The 21,182-nt window shown below is 33.1% G+C and overlaps 1 protein-coding gene across 1 annotated transcript in view; it reads right to left on the reverse strand.

The window, feature by feature from the left end:
• Nucleotides 1–1,270: 1,270 nt before the first annotated feature.
• The window catches only part of LOC101900488 (cell adhesion molecule Dscam2), a 275,819-nt gene continuing 255,907 nt past the window's right edge, over nucleotides 1,271–21,182 (reverse strand). The window contains exons 8-9 of the mRNA XM_005181985.4: nucleotides 20,723–21,088; nucleotides 1,271–5,280 (exon numbers count right to left, since the gene is read on the reverse strand). Coding sequence (XP_005182042.1) covers nucleotides 5,099–5,280; nucleotides 20,723–21,088 — 548 coding nt within the window. The 3' untranslated portion in view covers nucleotides 1,271–5,098. The remainder of the gene's footprint in view (nucleotides 5,281–20,722; nucleotides 21,089–21,182) is intronic.

A 21,182-nucleotide genomic window follows, 5' to 3' on the forward strand; every position in this document is an offset into this window, starting at 1 on the left:
TTCTTTGTTTACAAACTGCTGGACAACGAATGTTTTCACATCGAAGAAAACCAAATTCGGCAGTTCACCATTTTCGGCCAAGCGAAGCAACTTAGCACTTTTGAGTCTATTTTCTTTCTGTTGTGGTGTAAGTTCTTGCACTTTTTGGAATTTCAATGGCTTTACCCCTAGCTCATTTTTAAATATTTGACGAATGGAATGTTGCGATATGTTCAGCTCACGAGCCATTTTCGGTCACTGCGACGCGGGTTTCGATCAAGTCGCTTCTTTATTTTTCGAACCATTTCTGCTGATGTTGTTGTTTTCTTCCGTCCACGTCGGGCTACGCTACCAGTATCACGGTAACGAGCGATGGAACGAGACACAGAAGATTTATTCACATTTAAATGCTGGAGCGTTGTAACGATAGCCACTTGTGGTTTTCCAGCCAAACATAAAGAAATCACATTATCACGCTTCAATTCCATCACGAATAAGTTTTTTTTGGAAAATTCTCACCAAAATGCTTTGGTGCGCGTGTAAACAATATAATGAGCTGTCACTGGAATAATTTTAACAGCTGTCGGACGAGTGGCTTAGAAATGTCAGCAGTCTGAAGATGGTTGCAGTTTTTTCATCTCACCCTGCTCAGCTGAGAAATACCTTTGCCAAATCTTATCAAGGTTGGATATAGCTCCCATATATACCTTCCATATAGTAGTCCCTTTCGGCTTTAAATTATATCTGATTTAAAGTCATAATACGTATTTGACGATCATCAAGTCACCATAAAAACGTTTATTTGTTATGGCTAGCCCTATAATATATTTATGAAAAGGTGTAGGGTATGATAAAAGGCGGCCACGTCCGACTGTGAGCCTTTCTTTACCTTGTTTTTTTTTGTGTTGCCAATCTGTTACACAAACCAAACATTGCGTAAAGAATTAAAACTATAAGCATAACTAATTTGCTTTTAAACAAATTACCATAGCAGCCTTTCAAACGGCGGGGAGAGAGAGAAGAAAAAACACAGTTTGTTTTTTTTTTTTTTTTTTGTTTGTTTAATAATTTCATATAGTTTTTATTGGATGTTTCACTTTTTGTTGCTGTTGTTGTTGTCGGTTGTTATAATATGTATAATTTAATTAACTACATTTAAGTTTGTATCATTTTTTCTTGGTTGTTTCAGAGTTATTTTTTTGTTTGTTTTTGCTTTCTTTGTTTTTAATTAAATTAAATTTATATATAATTTAATATTTTTATATTTTGTTTATTTCATTTCGCAGTTACACGAATTCGTATCGGTGTAAAGTGTACCTCTAAACTTGGTTTGTTTATCTCTGTATTCTTTATTTTTTTTGTTTTATTTCGTTTGTTTTGTTTGAAAAAATATAAAATAAGAAACTTATATTTGTTGTTTGTTCTTGTTATTGTATACAATAAATTTTACATTATATTATTTACATTTAAGTAACGCAGTTGCTGTTTATTTTTTTTAAGTTTTATTTATTTATTTATTTGTTTTAAAGAAATTTTGGACATAATTGTTGTTGTTGTTTTTGTTTCGTTTGTGGTCTTATGGCTAAGTTTAATCTAAGCTTAACTTTAAAAAATATATTTTGTTTTAGGTTTCAATTTTTTTCATATTTTTTTCCTCCTTCTTGCAGCTTCATGTTTTTTCGTTCTTTTACTTAAATTTACTTATTCTCTTAACTTAAAATAACTTAGTTTGCATTAATTTTAAATGGTTTTTTTTTTTTTTCAAATATTTTTCTGCTTTCATTTATGTTATATCTTAAAGTGTTTTAAACAGTTGTGGGAAATTTTCATGTTTTTGTTGTTGTTTTTAATGTAATGTATATATAGTAAATATAAATTTATATGTAATTAGGTAGAATTAAATGTAATTCGTTGACCAAGTTTTACAGTATTAAATGGAAGTTCGAAATACGAGTGTGTATGTGTGGACTTAAACAGCAAAAAAAGAAGGAATACAAATAAATAGGTTTTTAAAGTTAAAGCAAATGCAACGCTTCAATAATTGAAACTAAAAGCTTTCTCATGATGAGTGTTTTTTTTTTTAATTATTTTGAATAATTTTGTAAAACAAAATTTTAACTATTTCATATGCATATACATAAAAAACAAACAAACAAACTTATGGTAATATAGCAATAAATGGAAGTCCTGTTCGGAGTTTGAGGAAAGGGGGTGTTTTATACTTATCTGAAATATTTTTTAAGGTGTGGAGAAAAACAATTTCCGATTTGCTGTAAAAATGAAAATTCTTCAAAAAATACTATTTGGTCAGGGCATGGAAGAAGAAAAGTGAATTTGGAGTGATATAAAACAAATACCGATTACAATCAGAAAAATTCAGAAATAAAAAAAATAACTTTTTCCATGGCTGATTTTGAAGAGAAACTTACAATGTTGAGTTAACATACAATATGGCAAGGACTCAACGTAGTTTTTATTAATGAATTTATTTAATTGTGATGTTTCTTGTCTATATACAGTATTCAGGTTTTGTTTTTAAAATGATTATTAATTTTAAAAATATTTAAAATTGAATTATTTTAAAAAATCAACAATGAACTCTGCGCGGTATTTATTTTGTGACAACAACATATTTGTACGGAAAAAATATTTCAAATAAAATTCAAATCTGATATATTTTCAAAGTACATATATAATACATTTTAATTAATGTATTTTGAAATAAGATAAGGTACTAAAATGTTAGTACCATTGAGTAAATCCTTGTTTTCACAGAACATACCTAGCAAAGTTTCAACCTGAATATTTTAAACCATTTTCAAAATAATAAAAAAAATGAAAATTATTGTTGAATCACTTTTCTCTACACCAGAATTTTAAAGTTTTCTCCACAAAAGTATTTTTGTTTTTCCGTTCGAAAAGAGAAAATAAAAATTCCCCCCTTAACCAAAGGTAACACAAAAAAGAGGAAGCAGGAAATCAGCTGATACAAAAAGGTAATAATGACAATAAAATATTATGAAAGCAAACAGAGAATAATACATAAACATATACGTAAATTTTGGGGTGCTTCAAAATGAATGCAGAAAAATCTATTTTTATCAAGGCCCTAATAAGGTCGGCCAAGAAGACTATAATTTGCCAGTAAGCTTAGTAATTTTTTGAACTTTAAATCCGAATTATGTCTTTTCACATCAAACTTAGTTGTCAGATGGGCTTACTGGCCGACTTTATGTTGCTCATGATTTTGTATCAAATATCCATTTCAGAAATTTGTCACAGAAAAATTATGAAAATTTTATAAATTGACATGGAACACTTTTGAGCAAATAAGTTAGATAATTGCAGTATAGATGGACAGTGATCATGCAAAAGTACAATTGTGGAGAAAATATATATTACTTCGATCCCAAATTTTCAGAAACATTTGAAGGATTCTTGGAAAATAGTTCAGAATATCAAATAAATGATTTAAACAAGTTCAGAAGCAATCATAATCTTTTTTATGATTCAAATATTTTCTAATTTGTGAAATGTTTCATTCGACATTTTTATTCAAAATTTTCGCCTGGCATCTCAAAATTTTTAACTAATTTAAAAATTGTTATTAAATTTCCTGTGAGAAATCATCGAACTATTTCATTAAATTTTAATCCATGCATTTCGAAACACCTTGTATAAAACATCTAAGTACATTTGAGATTTTTGTTTTTGTTAAGGAATAATTAAAAACTAAATTATAAAACAAAAACATTACATTGAGCAATTTCAGATCATATTATGCCTTCTGGTAGGATTCTAACTTACTACAGATTTAAATAAAAAATTAAATCCTTTGATTTCCTCACAACGGCACCATTCATTATTTTCGTTTTCATACAAAATGAACAACAACAGGCAAAAAAAATATATAATAAAATATTTATATAAATCATAACTAAACTTAACTGGGAGTTCAGCAGGTGGAGGGGTTTTCACCGGCTGAGTGTACAAAAAAAAAATAATGTTTATAAAATTAAACTAGAAATTAATTAATTTACGATTTAAAAAAAATATATATACGCATACACACAAACATAATGTTTACGATAATAATCATAATAAGTGTAATATTGAAAAAAAATGCATAGAAAATATCTAGCTTAACTAATATTAACAAAAAAAAAACTAAATGTATGTATGTTTTGTAAAGAAATACAACTACAAACAAATATTTAAGTAAATTTATTTATTTCTTGTTTTAAATAATATATATTTTTTTATAAAAATGGCAACATTCAAAAAACTTGTTTTCATTTTCGTTGATATCGTTACGAACTTAACGTATAAATGTGGGTGTTTTTGTGTGAAAAAATTAAAAATCGTGTAATTGTAGTTATGTTGATGATGGTCCAACAAAAACATTACTAATTCGAATTATGTATTTAGTAGTTGGGAAAAATAAAATCCCAACGAAATATGATGAAGTTGCATGAGTGAGTGATGATGACGTCGCTGATGATGATTCTGGTTAAATGCCTCCGATACCAAGCAAACCAAAAAAAGTGGCTGCACAACATTCAAATGATGTTTTTGGGGGCAATAAGTAGTGGCAGGCAGGCAGTGGAAGGGGGGTTTCGAGTAAATGTGTAGTTTGTGAATCCTGGTATTTAGTTTTGTTTTTGTTTTCACTTAGCTAAATTCATAACAATAAGTGCACATTTCTTTCCATTTTTTTTTTTTAAATAAATAAATAAAACCAAACGACTTGATTAAGTATTTCACATTAAACGCATGGCATGGCTGCGTTACGTGTTGTACTTTGAAAAAGTGCATTGAATTGTAAAGTTCTGAGATTACTGTGTGATTTTGGAGTTCCTGTTTTTTGTTTTTGTTTCTTCTCTACAACAGGTTTCAAGGATATATTCTTAATAACTTAAACAAAATAAGTTACAAAACCTTGTTTTCTTTTTTTTTGTTTGCTTTCCTTTTTGATAGTTTGGTTTTTAGGCTAAGTATGTAATTCGGTTTGCCGCTAATGGAAGTGTGTGGGTGTCTGTATATGATTTCAAATGGGTGGGTGGTATGTGTATGAACATGTTATGTTATGTTGTGTTAGTGTGTGTATTATCAAAAAAATTTACACAATTATTTCACGTATAACACGACGATTCCGTGAATTCGGTGTGGACGAATATTCACCCTCAAAACTATCATCGTAACTCAGAGACATGTGCTGTTGTGGCGATATAACTTCATCTTGTTCCATGTGTTCCATATTGTATGGATTTGGCAGACCGCTTACGTCGTGATATGGTGAATCTGTAAATGATAGAAGAAAACGACAATTAATTGTTGTTCTCTGCAAATGTATTACATAGCTAATTTAAACAAATAATAAAAAAACTGTGTTGGTTTTGTTTTATGGTATAAAAATCATATGGGAGACTGTTTCTACGGGTACATGTGAAGATGATGAGTGCGTATGTGTGTGTGGTTTGAACATGATCAAACAAAATTGGTGCAATAATGTCGAAATCAAAACAAAAATCCTTTCTTAAATACTTTTTTCTTGGGGCTCACTGGCAACTTACATTAACAGCGCTCTGTTAGAGCGTAACATCCTGTATTATATCCGCTGCAGAAATGTGTTGGCATTTCCAATTACAAATAACGAAAATAATAATTTATAAAAATAAAAATTATAGGAATAAAGAGATGCAAAACAAAAACCAATTGGTTAAAATTTTGGAACAAATTTATTTTATTATTGGTTTTAAAGTGAAATCAATTGTAAATTGAAACGAAATCGTATCGGCATGGTACACAGGAATTGCATTTTCGCGAAAAGGCCAGGAAATGCAAGTGCATTCGTTCTGTACATGTGCACTTGCTATTGTTCCCACCAGCATTGATCTGTTGCTAGAGGTTGCAGTCATATATAAATCCTTTCACCCCACCGCCCCTCGCTATTCACTTCAGTGCTTCGGACAAATAATTCGCTACAATGATTTTGCATTGATAAATGGAGAAAAAAGAGTTACGTTTAAATTTTATTTCACTCTGAAGATTTAACAGGTGACCTGGCCACAAATAAATAATTTCTATAAAAGTATTTAAATGTCCATCAATTAATTTACAGAACATCACTAATAACATAATCTCTTAATCATAAGTGCATGAGCGCGGTGCGACACAGCATAGGTAGGGAAAATAGATATACAGGGTGAGATGAAAAAACTGCAACCATCTTCAGACTGCTGACATTTCTAAGCCACTCGTCCGACAGCTGTTAAAATTATTCCAGTGACAGCTCATTATATTGTTTACAAGTGAACAAAAAAAATTCCAGCAAAAAAGTTATTCGTGATGGAAATGAAGCGTGATAGTGTGATTTCTTTATATTTGACTGGAAAACCACAAGTGGCTATCGTTAGAGCACTCCAGCATTTAAATGTTAATAAATCTTTTGTGTCTCGTACCATCGCTCGTTACCGTGATACTGGTAGCGTAGCCCGACGTCAACAAAGTGGACGGAAGAAAACAGCAACATCAGCAGAAATGGTTCGAAAAGTAAAGAAGCGGCTTGATTGAAACCCGCGTCACAGTAGCCGAAAAATGGCTCGTGTGCTGAACATATCGCACTATTCAACTCGGCAAATATTGAAAAATAAGCTCGGCGTAAAGCCATTGAAATTCCAAAAAGTGCAAGAACTTACACCTCAACAGAAGGAAAATAGACTCAAAAGAACTAAAGAGTTGCTTCGCTTGGCCGAAAGTGAGAACTGCCGAATTTGTTTCTCCGATAAGAAAACATGTTGTCCGGCAGTTTGTAAACAAACAAAATGATCGTGTTTACTTGCCAAAGAGGTCGACTGAAAATGTGCACCTTCGGCTGGCCACCGGAACTCAAGCGCCGGCCATGGTGATGGTTTGGGCCGCCATAACAGCCGATGGTCGCCCTCCGCTTGTATTAATCGACCGTGGCATCAGAATTAATGCCGAATATTATCGGGAAAATATTCTGGAGGGTGTATTAAAATCATGGGCACGCAAACATTTTGGCCGCAGACCTTCTAAAAGGACTCAGCACCATCGCACGCAGCATGCGCCATTCAAGAATGGTTGCAAAATGAGGATCCTCGCTTCATTTCCAGCGCACAATAGCCACCAAAATCTCCGGATACCAATCAGTTGGACTATTGTGTCTGGAGTATTTTGGAAAGCCAGGTTGGCACTAAAAAATACCAAAGTCACCAAGATCACCTCAAGCAAGCGCTTCGCCGGGAATGGGCCAAATACCGCCGAGCAACATTCGTGCAGCATGTGACGGCTTCATTGGCCGTTTAAAGGCCATAATTCGTGCCAAAGGTGACCCATTCGAACAAATCTAAACTTACTCTAAAATTTAATGCTATTTCCGACATTTTTTGCTTTCATTCGATAATATTTAAAAATAAAATGCAAAAATTATGGCGTTTGACTTTGTTGCAGTTGTTTTTATCTCACCCTGTATTAATCGTAAAATATAAATAAAAAATATTTTTTCACCTTAACTTTTCCAGACTGAGGCGTTAATACACATCTTAGGAGCAGGGATGCTTGAAATCGATATATCAAGTTTCCAAATTCTAGTCTACATGTTTCTGCAAAATTCTGAAACTTTAAAAATCACCTATACCTCCAAAAGTCATGACTGGTATATTGAACACTTAAGTAATGCACCGACAAACCCTAATTGACTAATTTTGTACATTTAAAACTAAAATTAAAAGACCAGCTGGGTCTATATTCATTTATAAATCATTATCACCTCCTTTGGCATCTTAATTAAATTTATCAGACACACGTTCTATTTATTTTATTATATAGACAAACTAAATTTATTTAAATCAAAACAAAGAAATTTTCTTTTTCCTCATACAGATGTATGTATAGCTCTCTCTTCATCTATGGACTGATGGATTTTGTTGTTTTTGATTATTTTTGTTTGACTAAAATTGAATGACTTTCGGCAAAGCCTCTTGGACAAAGCACCTGTTACCAGGATATTTCATAAACGACGATGGCGACGCACATAGGCTTAGGTGTAATACTCTTGTGAATGAGAATATGTTTTGGTTGGAATATATCCCACACTCTACACACCTATCCATACTCTCACGCGCATACACACACCCACTCACACATTGGATATGCAAACATTTTCATATTGAAATGTGACAAACATTCACTCAACACCAAGGCTTTGGGGGCATATGTGACAATCCATGTGTGATATGTATGTGAATGTGTGGATGTTTTCTCGCCCCGACTTGTTTGCTCTGTTTCCTTTCAATTTGTGTGTATGTGTGTGTTGTGTTTTCCATTTTCATTTCCGGCGGCAATATCAAAGTTATCTAAAGACGTCATGTGTTCTGGTTATGAAATTGCTTGGCAGCTTTGTATTGTATTTGAGGTGAAGGAGAGAACAGCGCACAAAAAATACAAACAGCTTAATAGAAGTTCATATTCCGAATGGGAACAAAGACAAAACGAAAGAAAGAAAACGAGAGCGAGAGGGATTTAACTATATTAAATGGATTCTGATATTATAGTGCTGAGGTCGTTGATTGTGGTTCTTTAGCTGAAATATGTCTTCAAGTTCTAATGCAGTAGACCTTAAAACTTCTTTGTTGGCCCTTTTGCAGTTGGCTACTAAATAACTCAATACTTGCCTCTAAAAGTCATTTACTTATTAGTGTGAGTGAGTGTGCGTGTGTGCCTGCGACAACAATTTTTCATTGATTTTTAAATAGCAATATCTGCTTGTAAAGATACTTATTGCTTTCCGACCAACCTGTAATGCTTATGTACAATCTTTGCCCAGTATCAAACCACAATCTAGTCTAGTCATCAGTTATATTTATCTGCCCCTGTGTGTCCATCCGTCTGTCTGACTTGCCAGTTACTCTTGTCTTTGCAATTATCTATGAGTTGATGTTGTTTGTATAAACACACACACAAACACCAGCAAATACATCAATATGAGTATATCGATACATTTTGTGTATGTGTTTTGTAAATTCTTCCGTTTAAACTATTCATTGACGCATAAATGTTGCAGAGTGTCTCGACCATCATCAATTACCCCTATTGGGCCATACATCTTCCATTTACCAGATACTAAAAATAAATGTTCCTCCTCATTGTGTGTTCAACTTTTGGCCCCCATCCTAACTCTTGGTCGCACCCAACCCTTCCATAGCCATCTTTTGACCTGTGGCAATTGAAATACGATTTTTTGCTTACTTCCTCATAGTTGACCAAACGAAGCAATTACATGGCAGCTTGAGTGTATTCCAAATGGCTGGATGGATGGATGGATATTCTATCATTAAACTAGTAGTTTTATTTACTGTAGAGGAACGAACAGTGGGTTAGATGAGTATAAACATCATTTGGGGGCATCAACCGGAAGAATGTAAGGACATATCGTATTGGTAACAATGGGGGCCTTTTTTGGGGTTAAATTAACAAAAATGGCAGAGCTAGTTTTGACATTTTTGCTAGTTTTTCGATTCCTCTCTCTCTCTCACTCTCTTGCTTTTATATAAAAAGAACGGACAAACAACAAGCAAGTGGTTTAAACGAACTTTAAAAGTACGTTTTTGGTTTAAATTTCTATTGAAATTCCTGATCAGAAGCATTTATAAAAATTCAGTAATTTAATAACACGATTATTTATTTGAAAAAAATCATCGTTGAACACAAAATTATTGAAAATTTAAACTTTTTTTCTTACTGTAGAAGATTTTCTTACCGTTCCGTTTGTAACTCATCGAAATAATAAAGTATATATATTCTTGACAAAGTATATATATTCTTGATCAGCGTAAAATTCTAAGACTGTTTAGCCCTGTCCTTCCGTCCGTCTGTTGTAATCACTCTAGAATCAAAACGAATAAAGATAGCAAGCTAAAATTTTACACAGGTCAGTCTTTTGTGTTCGAAGATGAGTTATATCGGTCCACGATGTCGTATGGCCCCATATAACGATACGACCGATATTCGGCATTTTGATGATTGTAGCCACATTTTTAATGGGAATTTTCTGAAATTTCACACAAGGAGTTTCTTCTGAGTACTTTACTCCCTGGAAAATAATTGTTTATATAGGTCCTCGATATCGTATATCCCCCTTTAACGGTAGCTCCCGGTATCCGGTATTTTGGTAGCCATATTTTTCAATAGAATTGGGTGAAAATCCACACAAGGGGTTCTTTCTGAGTACTTTACCTCATAAAAGAGAATTGTCTATATAGGTCGACGATATCGTACAGCTTCCATATAACGACACCCCCCGATGATATTTTTGGACGGAATTGATTCAAATTTCGTATTTAAAGTTTGAAGCTCGTGACGAGTGCGAGTACAACGTATGCCAGAAAATTGTTTATGCAGGTCCACGTCTTCGTATAGCCCACATACAACGGTATCTCCCTTTATCCGCTGTATTGATGATATTAGCGACATTATTCAACGGAATTTTTTTCAAATTTCGTATTTAAAGTTCGGAATGGTATTTTCGACGGATTTTTTTAAATTATTCAAGATCCTTCGAAATAGTGTAGGGTATTAAAAGTTCGACCTATACTATATATACTAAATACTCAATGGAGTAGGGCATGATAGTGTCGGACAAACCCGATTTTTATCCTTTTCTTGATGCACTAGTTTTATTCTTGTGTCATTTACAAGCATTGCATATATATATATATAAAACTATGTTAATTTATGGCCCTTATCAATATCTATTAGCAAATACATGTTTGACCTCTGCGCTACATGCTTCATATGTAAATCGATGTGTGTGTGTTTGTACATATAGATTAACAATTCAACGTTTATAAATTGTAAAGTGTTTGCTTTTTCTTTTGCCATAAATTGTCATTTTGCTCAACAAATACATATCCACTTCATATGAATTTATATTCTGTAATTATTCTATTTTTTATGGTATTTCATCAATAACAGTCATTAATTTATGGGCGAATGTATGCGTGCTTGTTTCTGTTGTGTTGGTAAATGGTTTGTTTGTTTTTTTGTCGCTTTTGTAAACCACATTCGGAATCCAAATTGAAAAGAATTGAAAAAAAAAAAAAAAAACAACAGCGACTACTGCTGTGCGGAAACGGACATGGTTGTATATGAGTGTGTGTATGGGTGGTTGGGTATTGTTCACCTATATTTCACCTGTTTGAATTCAGTTCGGGCCATCCGCAAATTAACAAGAATTGTCCTCGTCAAAAGCCTTGGTGGAACATCAATTCAAGCCACAAATACATTAAACAAAGTTACATTTTTTGCCTCTATTGAAATTTTTCGTGTTCGTTAATATATTTCGTTCGATTTTATTTTACTATTATCACAGCTATATTTTATGTAAATATTGTGTTGGGAGATGAGTGGCAGTGACATTGGCAGAATTGTAGGTGAAAGAAAGTGGAGCCGTGATGTTCACACCATGTTGCTCACAAACACACACCAACACAGGCACCGCGGAAAACAAAATGAAATCGTAATGGGGCATACATGTTCCTGCTGGCCTATAACATAAATGGAAATTGACAATTTCCGTATCCTGTTATCTGATTGGAAATTCAACATGGCAACTGAACGTTTGTCCAATGCACATTATACTTTCCAGACTTTATTTAATTTTTGTTTTTCCTTCTTTTTTCGTGTGTATGCGTGTGTGTGTGAGTGCACAACGTATATGGCCACCAAAAAGTATCCCCCATTTGTGTGCGTGTTTGTGGGTGGCGTACATGTTTTCAAGGATCACATCAATTGAGAATTCATTCACATGCCAGAACTCATTCGTCATTATTGAAATGTACTGTCCACTCCTGTCCTGTCCTGTCCCTCCCGTCCCTACCTAACCAAATACAAATATACCCAAACATATAAATATATACAGACGCACACACAATTGATATGTGTTAACCTGATTGCAAGTGTTTTCAATTAGCAGCATGTATAGATGAGTGTGTATGTGTGCATTTATCTGTAAGTATATGTAAGTGTGTGTGGGAACAAATTTATTTATTTTTAATTTAAATTCACTGCAAAAACCTTGATCATTTGTACTGGACAAATTGAGTTAACGAAAATTGGCTCAAAGGCAAAGAACAAAAAAAAAACAGGTAAATATTTTTTTTAATATTTGTAATGATCCGTATTTGACAACAGAATGCGATTTTCTTCTACATTTGAAAATTTTGTTAATGATGATAATTTTTAAATTTTCGTAATTGATAAACAATTTATTTTTAATATTTTTTTTGAAAAAAAAAAAAACGACATAAGGATATAAGACATAAGAATTTCAGTGATCCCAACGGATAGTGGAGAAATCTGAAACCAGCAACTAAGTCTTTAAACTCAATTCAATTTCTAAACCTCAAAATACTTCTTCTTTAATTCCTGTAAAACTACAACGAGAAACCAAATCACATCTTAAAATAACTAGGGTTCAGTTGTCAAAATCATTGTACCGGCTTCATTAATTTTGTCTTAAACTAAACTTTTTTTGTTTGCTTTTTCGTTTGATTAAGGTTTGCCACAAATGCCTTCAAGCTTCTTCCAAAACTTCCTGACAAATGATGGCAGTTATGAAATTACTGCAGCAAAAATTCTGTTTCTCGTTTTTTTTTTTTTCGAAAAAAAAAGAAACAAACTTAAAATACAACACTATCTACATCGAAAAGGACAGCAAAGCTCAAAATTCATTCTCTTTCAATGACAAAGCAATTCATGTCCTTTTCTTTAATGTTAATTGTTCGGGGCTTTTGATGTGGAAAATATGACAAAGGTTGACCTAACAACTGATAACACCTTAAATGTGTTGGTTCGGTCTGCTGGAAGCAGCAGCAGAAACAACAACAACATGACAAGTGTCACTTGGCATTTATTACAATTTATGGTGCTGCTCATGGACATTTCTAGGATAGGAGCTTGGAGTGGTTTATCTAATAAATGTGAGTGTTGGGTTTTATATCCATTTTTTATGTGTATATATATATATACATATTTTGGATGCTCTAAAAATAATACAACAACATTAAAAACAATGATTTATGATAATTTCTTTACCTCATTTATGCCAGTTATTTATGAAAATGCTGTGGCCAAGGACAAAAAAAGGCATTATGGTTAAAAAAAGGATGTTTTATTTCCATGTTCTTTTTTCGCTGAAAATCTTTTAAAATTCCATCGAAAATAATAATGCGCGGATTTTAACAATTCTAAACGCAAATGTTGTAGACTTAGTAATTTTCAGATTTTTTTTTTTTTTGCAATTGGTATAAAATTGGAAATATGTTTTTATTTTGTTTTTTTTTTTTTTCTCTTGTAGTTAACATCAATTTGAAAAAAAAACGTCGAAAGGCGAGTAAAATACACAGTAAATTTCAATTGTTTGTTTTATGACCGATGTCGATTTCAAATAGCCAAATTTAGCGGAAATCTGTCTTTCTTCAAATATGTTTAAATTAATCATGTACGTATAGTTTTAGCTTTCAATTCCACACAAAAAGTGGTCAACCAAAATTTTATTTATTTTTATTAAGGCATTGCGATTGCAATAGAAATTCTTCAAATGTTTTAATATGAAATCGTTTGCGTGCCTCCATGGTCGATTTTGAATAGAGATGTCAATGGAGATTGGGGTTTGAAAATTAATGTCATATTGTATAATAGGTTTAATATTTTTAATTTTAAAACAATGTTGGCATGTTTGTTCGGGATGCCGTAGTATTCTGTTGTTGCAAAATAGTTAGACTTAATCCCATTACTTTTAATTTTATATAAAACATATGTGGATGGATTTGCACTAGGTTTTCACATCCTACTAGGCTCAAGCTGAGCTTATAAGCTGAAATTTATATTTATGATCTAAAATTTATACTTATTTGGTGCTGAATAATTGTTAAGTAGGAGGATGTTATATATGTTTTAAGAGCGACTACCAAATCTGAACTGATAATTGGCAGTTTCAATGGGGTTCGACCTAAGAGCAAACCTTTGAACTGTGAGAAAATGTATGTGTATGTATTGCACGTGGTTAAATTGTGAAGGGAGCATAAATCGACTGAGAATTTATATATTTTATGAAAATTATTTAAAGCAACATAAGGGGAAATACCTTCAGAATGTCCACAAAAATCCAAAATACAAGACCTTTCGAAATAATTTTTTTTTCAGTATTTCCTTTGATATAACTATGCATGTATCCTCCATGGTATATTCTAAATTCAATTTTTAGCAATGTTTTATTTTCCCTTTCTTCAAAATCTCAAATCGCCATCCCTAAAACATTCATATCTGCTATGCCTCCAATGGAACCGGCATTAGTTAGTTGATGGTCCTATGTTCTAGGCAAAATAAGAATATGTACATATCTATGAATGGCGCTCCGGCAATGATAACAAAAAATAAAAACAACAGTTAAAAATCCCGAATTTAACTGTGTAGAAATAGAAATAAAAGCCAAAATCATGTGGCTAGAGAATCATAAAGTGTATAAAAAGAGATAACGCAATGGCCTCATATAAACTTGGCTAACAAACCAACAGGCAACAACAAGAACAACAACATGCATGTACACAAAAATATCCAAAGGATATAAAATTGTACAACAAACTAGAGTACATATTCATATGTACGTGTTTGTGTGTATGTCTACATGTACGTATATGCGATTTGATTTTAATACAAAACCAATAGCAATCCTTTGGATAAATTTCTGGTAAAAAACAAAAACAAATCTATTTTAAAAGAATTTTCCAAAAATTTCCCATAGAAGAACATTTCCCCCGAAAATTAAAAAAAGAATTACTATATAACAAATCGAAATGTAAACAATTTTATTGGATTTTCAAAAGGATGCATTCAATGAACGAACAAATGAATGGTTTGACAATTTAAATCGGCTTAATATTGTTGTCAGCAACTGCATCGTTTGTAATCCCATAAAATTGGAAAAATGTTGCCCAAAAACGAGCAAAGGAAATGTAACAACTCAAAAATCTATCTAATCAAATTGTGGAAAATTTGAGATATATTTAGAATATTGGAGTGGGATTGTTTTATAAAACAAAATTGAATTCCAAGCGGTTTGGAGTCGGATCTGAAACTTAATTATAATGTCATTTTGAAGTAATTAAAATATTTACGAAGACAAAAGGTTGACAAAAGACTGACTCATATATTTTACTGAAATTAGTTTAAAAATTATAAAATTTATTTTTAACTTCAAATATGAAATAATAATTAAGCCGGACAAACTATTTGTAAATTTCATATTGATGATGTTATTGATGTTTCTATGGCCCAGACAATAACCATGTTTTTTTTTTTTCTTGCAGTCAGTTGGTTTAGACTTGAACGTATTTCCAACAAAAGAAAGGATATTGTAAAAATTTGCAACACCCCCAAAGTACGTGACTCATCCGTCTGCTACATGGCAAGAGCATAAAGAATTTAGAAAAATAATAGACTAATAGGATTTGTCTATACACATACATATGCAAAATTATCCACTTTAAAAAGATTTATGCAGTTTATCGTTATGCCATATTTACCATTAGCAAAGACTCAAACCCACATTCGCTTGGCCACAAAAATACTTTAGTTCAGACGAAGAGAAAATTACGGAGTGTATGGCAGGGGCTTTAAAAATGATTAATTTTGTTTGAAGAGATTATTTGGAAATTATTTCTTCAACAATATTTTGGCAATGTCAATGCGTGACGATGGCAAGAATATATTTCGATAAAATTTACATAAATTTGCTCTGTTGAAAGTAATATTTTTCTCTAGACCGAAACAACTCATTTTTCGCCATTTTCATCTAATCGAGAATTCCTTAAAAGGTCTAGCGTTATGGTTACATATAGCAAGATAAATTTGCATTATGACGAAATTTGAACTCTTGGCAATTTCCTATTTTTTTAGTTTGTTTGCTTGTGCAGAGATTCAACCCAGCGGTCTTAGAATTTCTATTTGGGCGAGAACACTTAGTGCCGCTAAAATCGTCAAAATACCAAATATAGGGAGGTATCGATATATGAGGGCTATACGAAGACGTGGATCCGCAAACACAATTATCTGTCAAAGGCTGTTGTACCCATTAGGAACTTCAAATACGAAATTTGAAACAATTCCTGTAAATAATATCGCTTAAATCAGTAAAATACCGAATATCGAGAGGTACCGTTACCTGCATGGTCCATTTTCAATACCAAAAGTCCTGCAGACTAAAAACACATTTGAGTAAAATTTTATCAACATACTTCAATTCATTCGGAAGCTAGAGTGAGGCCAACAGACATACAGATGGACGGTCATCGTTAAATCGACATAGAATTTTATGCTGACCAAGAATATATATACTTTGTGGGGTCTAAAATGCATATTTCAAGGTGTTACAAAAGTTCAGACTTGCTCGGATCTTAACTTTTTCCCAACATGCTATTTTATATTCCAATTCATGTTCCGACGGACTGTAAACTTTAAGAAAAAACTGTATGTATTTTCAGCGCTTCCATGTGTGTGTGTGTGAAAAAGTATGAGTATATTTATAATGCCATTACAGCAGATTTACAGCTTTATAGAATCCTTGCTATGTGCTTGTGCCTTTCATTTGTTCTGGTCGAATATGTAATATGCATATTTTATACCACCAACTCCTACTCACACACACACACACACACCGCACACACATTTACACTGAAAGAAACCATTATAACTTAACCCCTTTATGCTCATAAAGAAACATTAACGAATGTTCTTTAATCCCCTCCAGAATTGTTGCAATATTTTGAGTTTCATGCGAAAAAAAGAGAAATATATTTTTGAAAAGCAGAAAAAACCCCCATTGACAACTCAATAAGTGATATATGGCAGAAGAAAAGCACGAAGTGGAAAAAATGCTCTTGAATATTTTCTGTTATTAACTGGTCATAGTGTTGGTTCTTAGAAGTAGATTAAGCACCAAGGGGAAATTTATGGATTCTCTTAAATTTTAGGTTTAAAGACGGCACTTTGACGCTTACTGGACCAAATTGTTGTTTTCGACATATGTCAATGCCACCCCACCTCATCACATCCACACAGAAAATATTAGCATTTCGATGTTGTAAAGCTTAAAGCTGCTATGTTCATACATGGGAAATCGTAGGGCATTAAGAAGCTCTCCAAGAAAATATGCAAAATATGTTTTTTTTTTTCTTTCATTTTGTATTTCTGCTAAATGGGATTAAGTTGTGTTGTAAAACATGCATGGATTTACACATTGCGCTTTTTCTTTCCCTTTCGCTTTTATGTTTCTAATTTTTCACTCTCCCTTTCGTTCGTCGTTTCTTTTTTTATTTGAACAAAATTTATGCTTTGTTTGCATATGTGGTGGAGTGAGTGTATTTTTTGGAGTAGTTTATAAATTTATGCATTTCGAACATTTCGGTTGGCAAATATTTTTTCAAGAGTAAAAAAAGAACATCTGTACATATATACATATAGGTAGGTGTATAAAGATTAATGATGGTTCACAAGCCAAGGTGCTTATGAATGGTAAATTGTGGTTTGTCCTTAACAAGAAAATGAAAAATGCCTTGGGGTCATGAAAATGATGTTTCACTTTGTTCAATTTCATTCTAAAACAAAGAAGGCATTACACCACTTTGGCCAAAGTGATTTCATGCACTTGCCTGGCATTTTAAAACTTTTTTGCAATAAAATGAAAAACCATCCTACCATCCGATTAGCGTAACGAACGACAAATGGCAGTATGATTTGGAAAGATGAGATAAGCAATTTGTCATATTTTAGACGATTATCGATGTGTCATTAGTAGGGAATATCGTTATAACATGCAAATGATAAATTTGCACACAAAAATGTAAACTCATCAATAGTGAGAAGAGAAATTTAATGTATTTTTTATTGATGATTGGCAATTTTGTTGGCAAAGTCAAGGTCTGTTTGAGGCAAGAGGCAAAAAAAAAAAACAAATTTGGAGTCGAGGATTAAAGTGGCCAGTAAAACCGAAAGCACCAGGAAAATAATCCGTAGTCAAGTACGAGTCAGAATTTTCTGAGTAAATTAAGTTTAAGTTTTAATAGGAGTGGTGGTGAAAACAGCTCATGTATGGTCGTCTTACAGATTTCCAAGGTTGAATTAGATTTGATATGAAGGCCAATCTAAGCTTTAAATAACATATACTTGTACTAGCGAATAAATCCTCAAATTTAACGAATAATGTCATTCTCTCTCCACTCTTCTCTCTCTCTCTTTCATTCAATTTGTTTTTGTTTTCCATTTACATGCAATAACCTTAAATTTGATTTATCATTCCACATATCGCATTTATTTTCAGGAGAAAAAAAGATAGATAGAGTAATCCATAAATCCCGCTAGCAAACAATCATTCAAACATTCGTACAACCAAATATTCAATACGGAGCTCTGTACCTGTGGTTGGCTGAGTTTGTTCGTTTGCAATGTTGATGTTGTTGTGGCGTTTGTTGTTGATATGAAATGATTGATTAAAATAAACTTTTTGACATTCTATGACAAATAGAATGTCGTTTGGAATTAACCATAAAACTAATCCAAAGAAGAATGTTGAATGGAAGGAAATGAATCGAAACCGAGCCAACGACCACGAACGAAGCGACCACGCAAACAAACTATTCCAACAAAAAAAGAAAGTTAAAACAACAACAAAATGGAAATCGGAAGTCAAAAGAAAAAAGTGATTAATTAAAACCCCAATAAAGAATCTTTGGTCATGGCGATTGAAGATGAATTACAAATTAGTTGAAACAAAGGCCAAAGAGAATTGCGAACAATTTTTTTCGGGGAGGAGAGAAAAACAGAGGGCACAGAGCTCAAACAAACTCACCCTAGTCAATGTATAACCCTGCGAGAATTATTAAAACCATGGAAACAAATGCAACAATATTGGCAACAATAATCACAATTGCTCAGTGTTGTTGTTCTTGTTTTTTCTCTCGCAAATGTCAAGTGGCTTACAAGTGGTTGGTTGAATGGTTGGATGGGATAGAAGGCGATGCTGCTGTTGTTGTGCCTCACTTTATGCGTTATTTGATAGAACATCGTTCTGTGGTCGCTCAAAATGGCATCTAGGGGCTAGGTGTCGGTCTGGCTGATGCTGTGTACCAATGTGTGTTTGTGTGTGTGTGTGTGTACGTGTCTAAGCCACAAGGACAATCAGCAATTGTAATACAAGGATAATCAGGATAAACTCAATTGTTATCGGTGGTTGGTTGCTGTTGTAACTGACTTTGGTTTGATGTTATTAGGTATGTTGCTGACAACAAGAGCAACAACAACAACAACGCCCAACTACCGCATGACTGCCATTTTTGTGAACATTCACACTCCGAAAAAAAAAGAAAGAGAATATAACAAAAAAAAAAACACACCAAACCCAACCCAATCTCACACAATAGATTAAATTACATAAAATAATACATACAAACACACAGTTTATGTGGACCAAAACAGTATCCGGCCAAAGCAAGTGTGGAGGAAGGTAAAACAACAAAGCTTTTTTCTCCTATGATAGCTTTCTTAACTCGAGCTTATATTTGGCTGCTGTATTAAGTCGGCCTATCGAACGACTTTAGATAGAAGACTTAACCCTACTTATCTTTTGTCAGTAAGAAGGTCAAGATCAGGCTTCATATATGCTCCAAATTACGTCCATCATCCAATCTAATCAATTTAGAACGTTTTAGCCATATATTCCATAAAAATAGTAAATTTTGCACTGACATTTCTTCGAGCGTATTTTTGAAAGTATAATTTAGGGGAACATTAGGAATTTGAGGGACATTTTTAGGGTCTGTCTTTCTAGATTCTGACAGGAAGAATATGCTGTATGATAATTTTAAACCCTATTACTGTAGAACTGTCTCAAGTGTACTCAAATATATTTTAGACATATAGCATCAAGAATAAACTGATCTAAAGACGAATAATGTATTGTACAATTGTCAAAAACACTCTACCTGGACAATCATATTTTTATGAAATATTTTATTTCATTCCCATACATTACGTCCGGATACTGTTACATTCGAAAGTGCTGACTATGAGCACTTCTCACACCTTTGGTCTTTACAAGTTCGTTGGATTCCTAATTCCAATATCAAAACATCTACTAGCAGCATAATCAAAAAAAAAAAAAAAAAAAATGCCTGCAATGACCACTGGCGATTATCGTGGCTTATGCATTATAGCCATGGCCTTTTTAGCATTTTTTCCAGAAAACAATGTTTTTTCTTTGTTTTTTTTTTTTTTTTTTTTTGTAAATTGCCTAATAGAGCTTATTATATGATTGTCTTGTTCTTATGCCATTTAACCTTGGGCCATTTTATCTTAAAAAACAAACACTATGGTTTCCATAATACCATCCGAAAGATATTAGACAATTTTCTCCTGATGACTTTTGCGCCGTACCAAAGGCCACCCATCCACGGTGTCGGTGTTTGTTTGCACACAAAATGGCCGCTGGCAGGCGAGAAACAAAGAATATAAATGACAATTTAAATTATCATTTAAGAACTTTGTTAACTAATCTCTGTTGCTAGCATCATTTACAACGCATTTTACTTAAATGTAAGACAATCTTTTCCGGAGGAAAAGAAGGCATTTCTGCCATTTAATGAATAACCGTTAATTGCTGGCAACTTACCTAAATGTTGGTCAACACGCTTTTTCGGCTTTTGCACCGATGCATAGGGATCGCTACAGTAGTCTTGTCTCGATGGGTTTTGGCTGTTGCGTAGATTGTGATACTCATCGCCATGCTGGCTGGGCGTTGCCGTCAACTGCGGATATGGGGCATAGTCATCAACACCGCCATAGCCGCCATGCGTCAGTGGATCATAGCCATAGGTGGGCTGTTGTTCGACGTAGTTATTGTGTGACACTGGCATCATGTTAGGCTGATTGCCTGCGGCGCCGGACATTTTCACCTGCCACAAAGAGTCCTGTGAATTCACGCTGCCGCCGTTATTTGAATTGGAGTAATTATTTTCAATGTAACCCATATTGACCCCTGCAATTAAAAATTAAGTTAAATTGAATTGTTAATTGGTTTCCATAGAAAATAAATAGGGAGACATTCTAAAAGCTATCACATAAGTTGATTG

This window comes from Musca domestica, unplaced genomic scaffold (genome assembly GCF_030504385.1).
Source record: "Musca domestica strain aabys unplaced genomic scaffold, Musca_domestica.polishedcontigs.V.1.1 11, whole genome shotgun sequence".
Taxonomy (NCBI): domain Eukaryota; kingdom Metazoa; phylum Arthropoda; class Insecta; order Diptera; family Muscidae; genus Musca; species Musca domestica.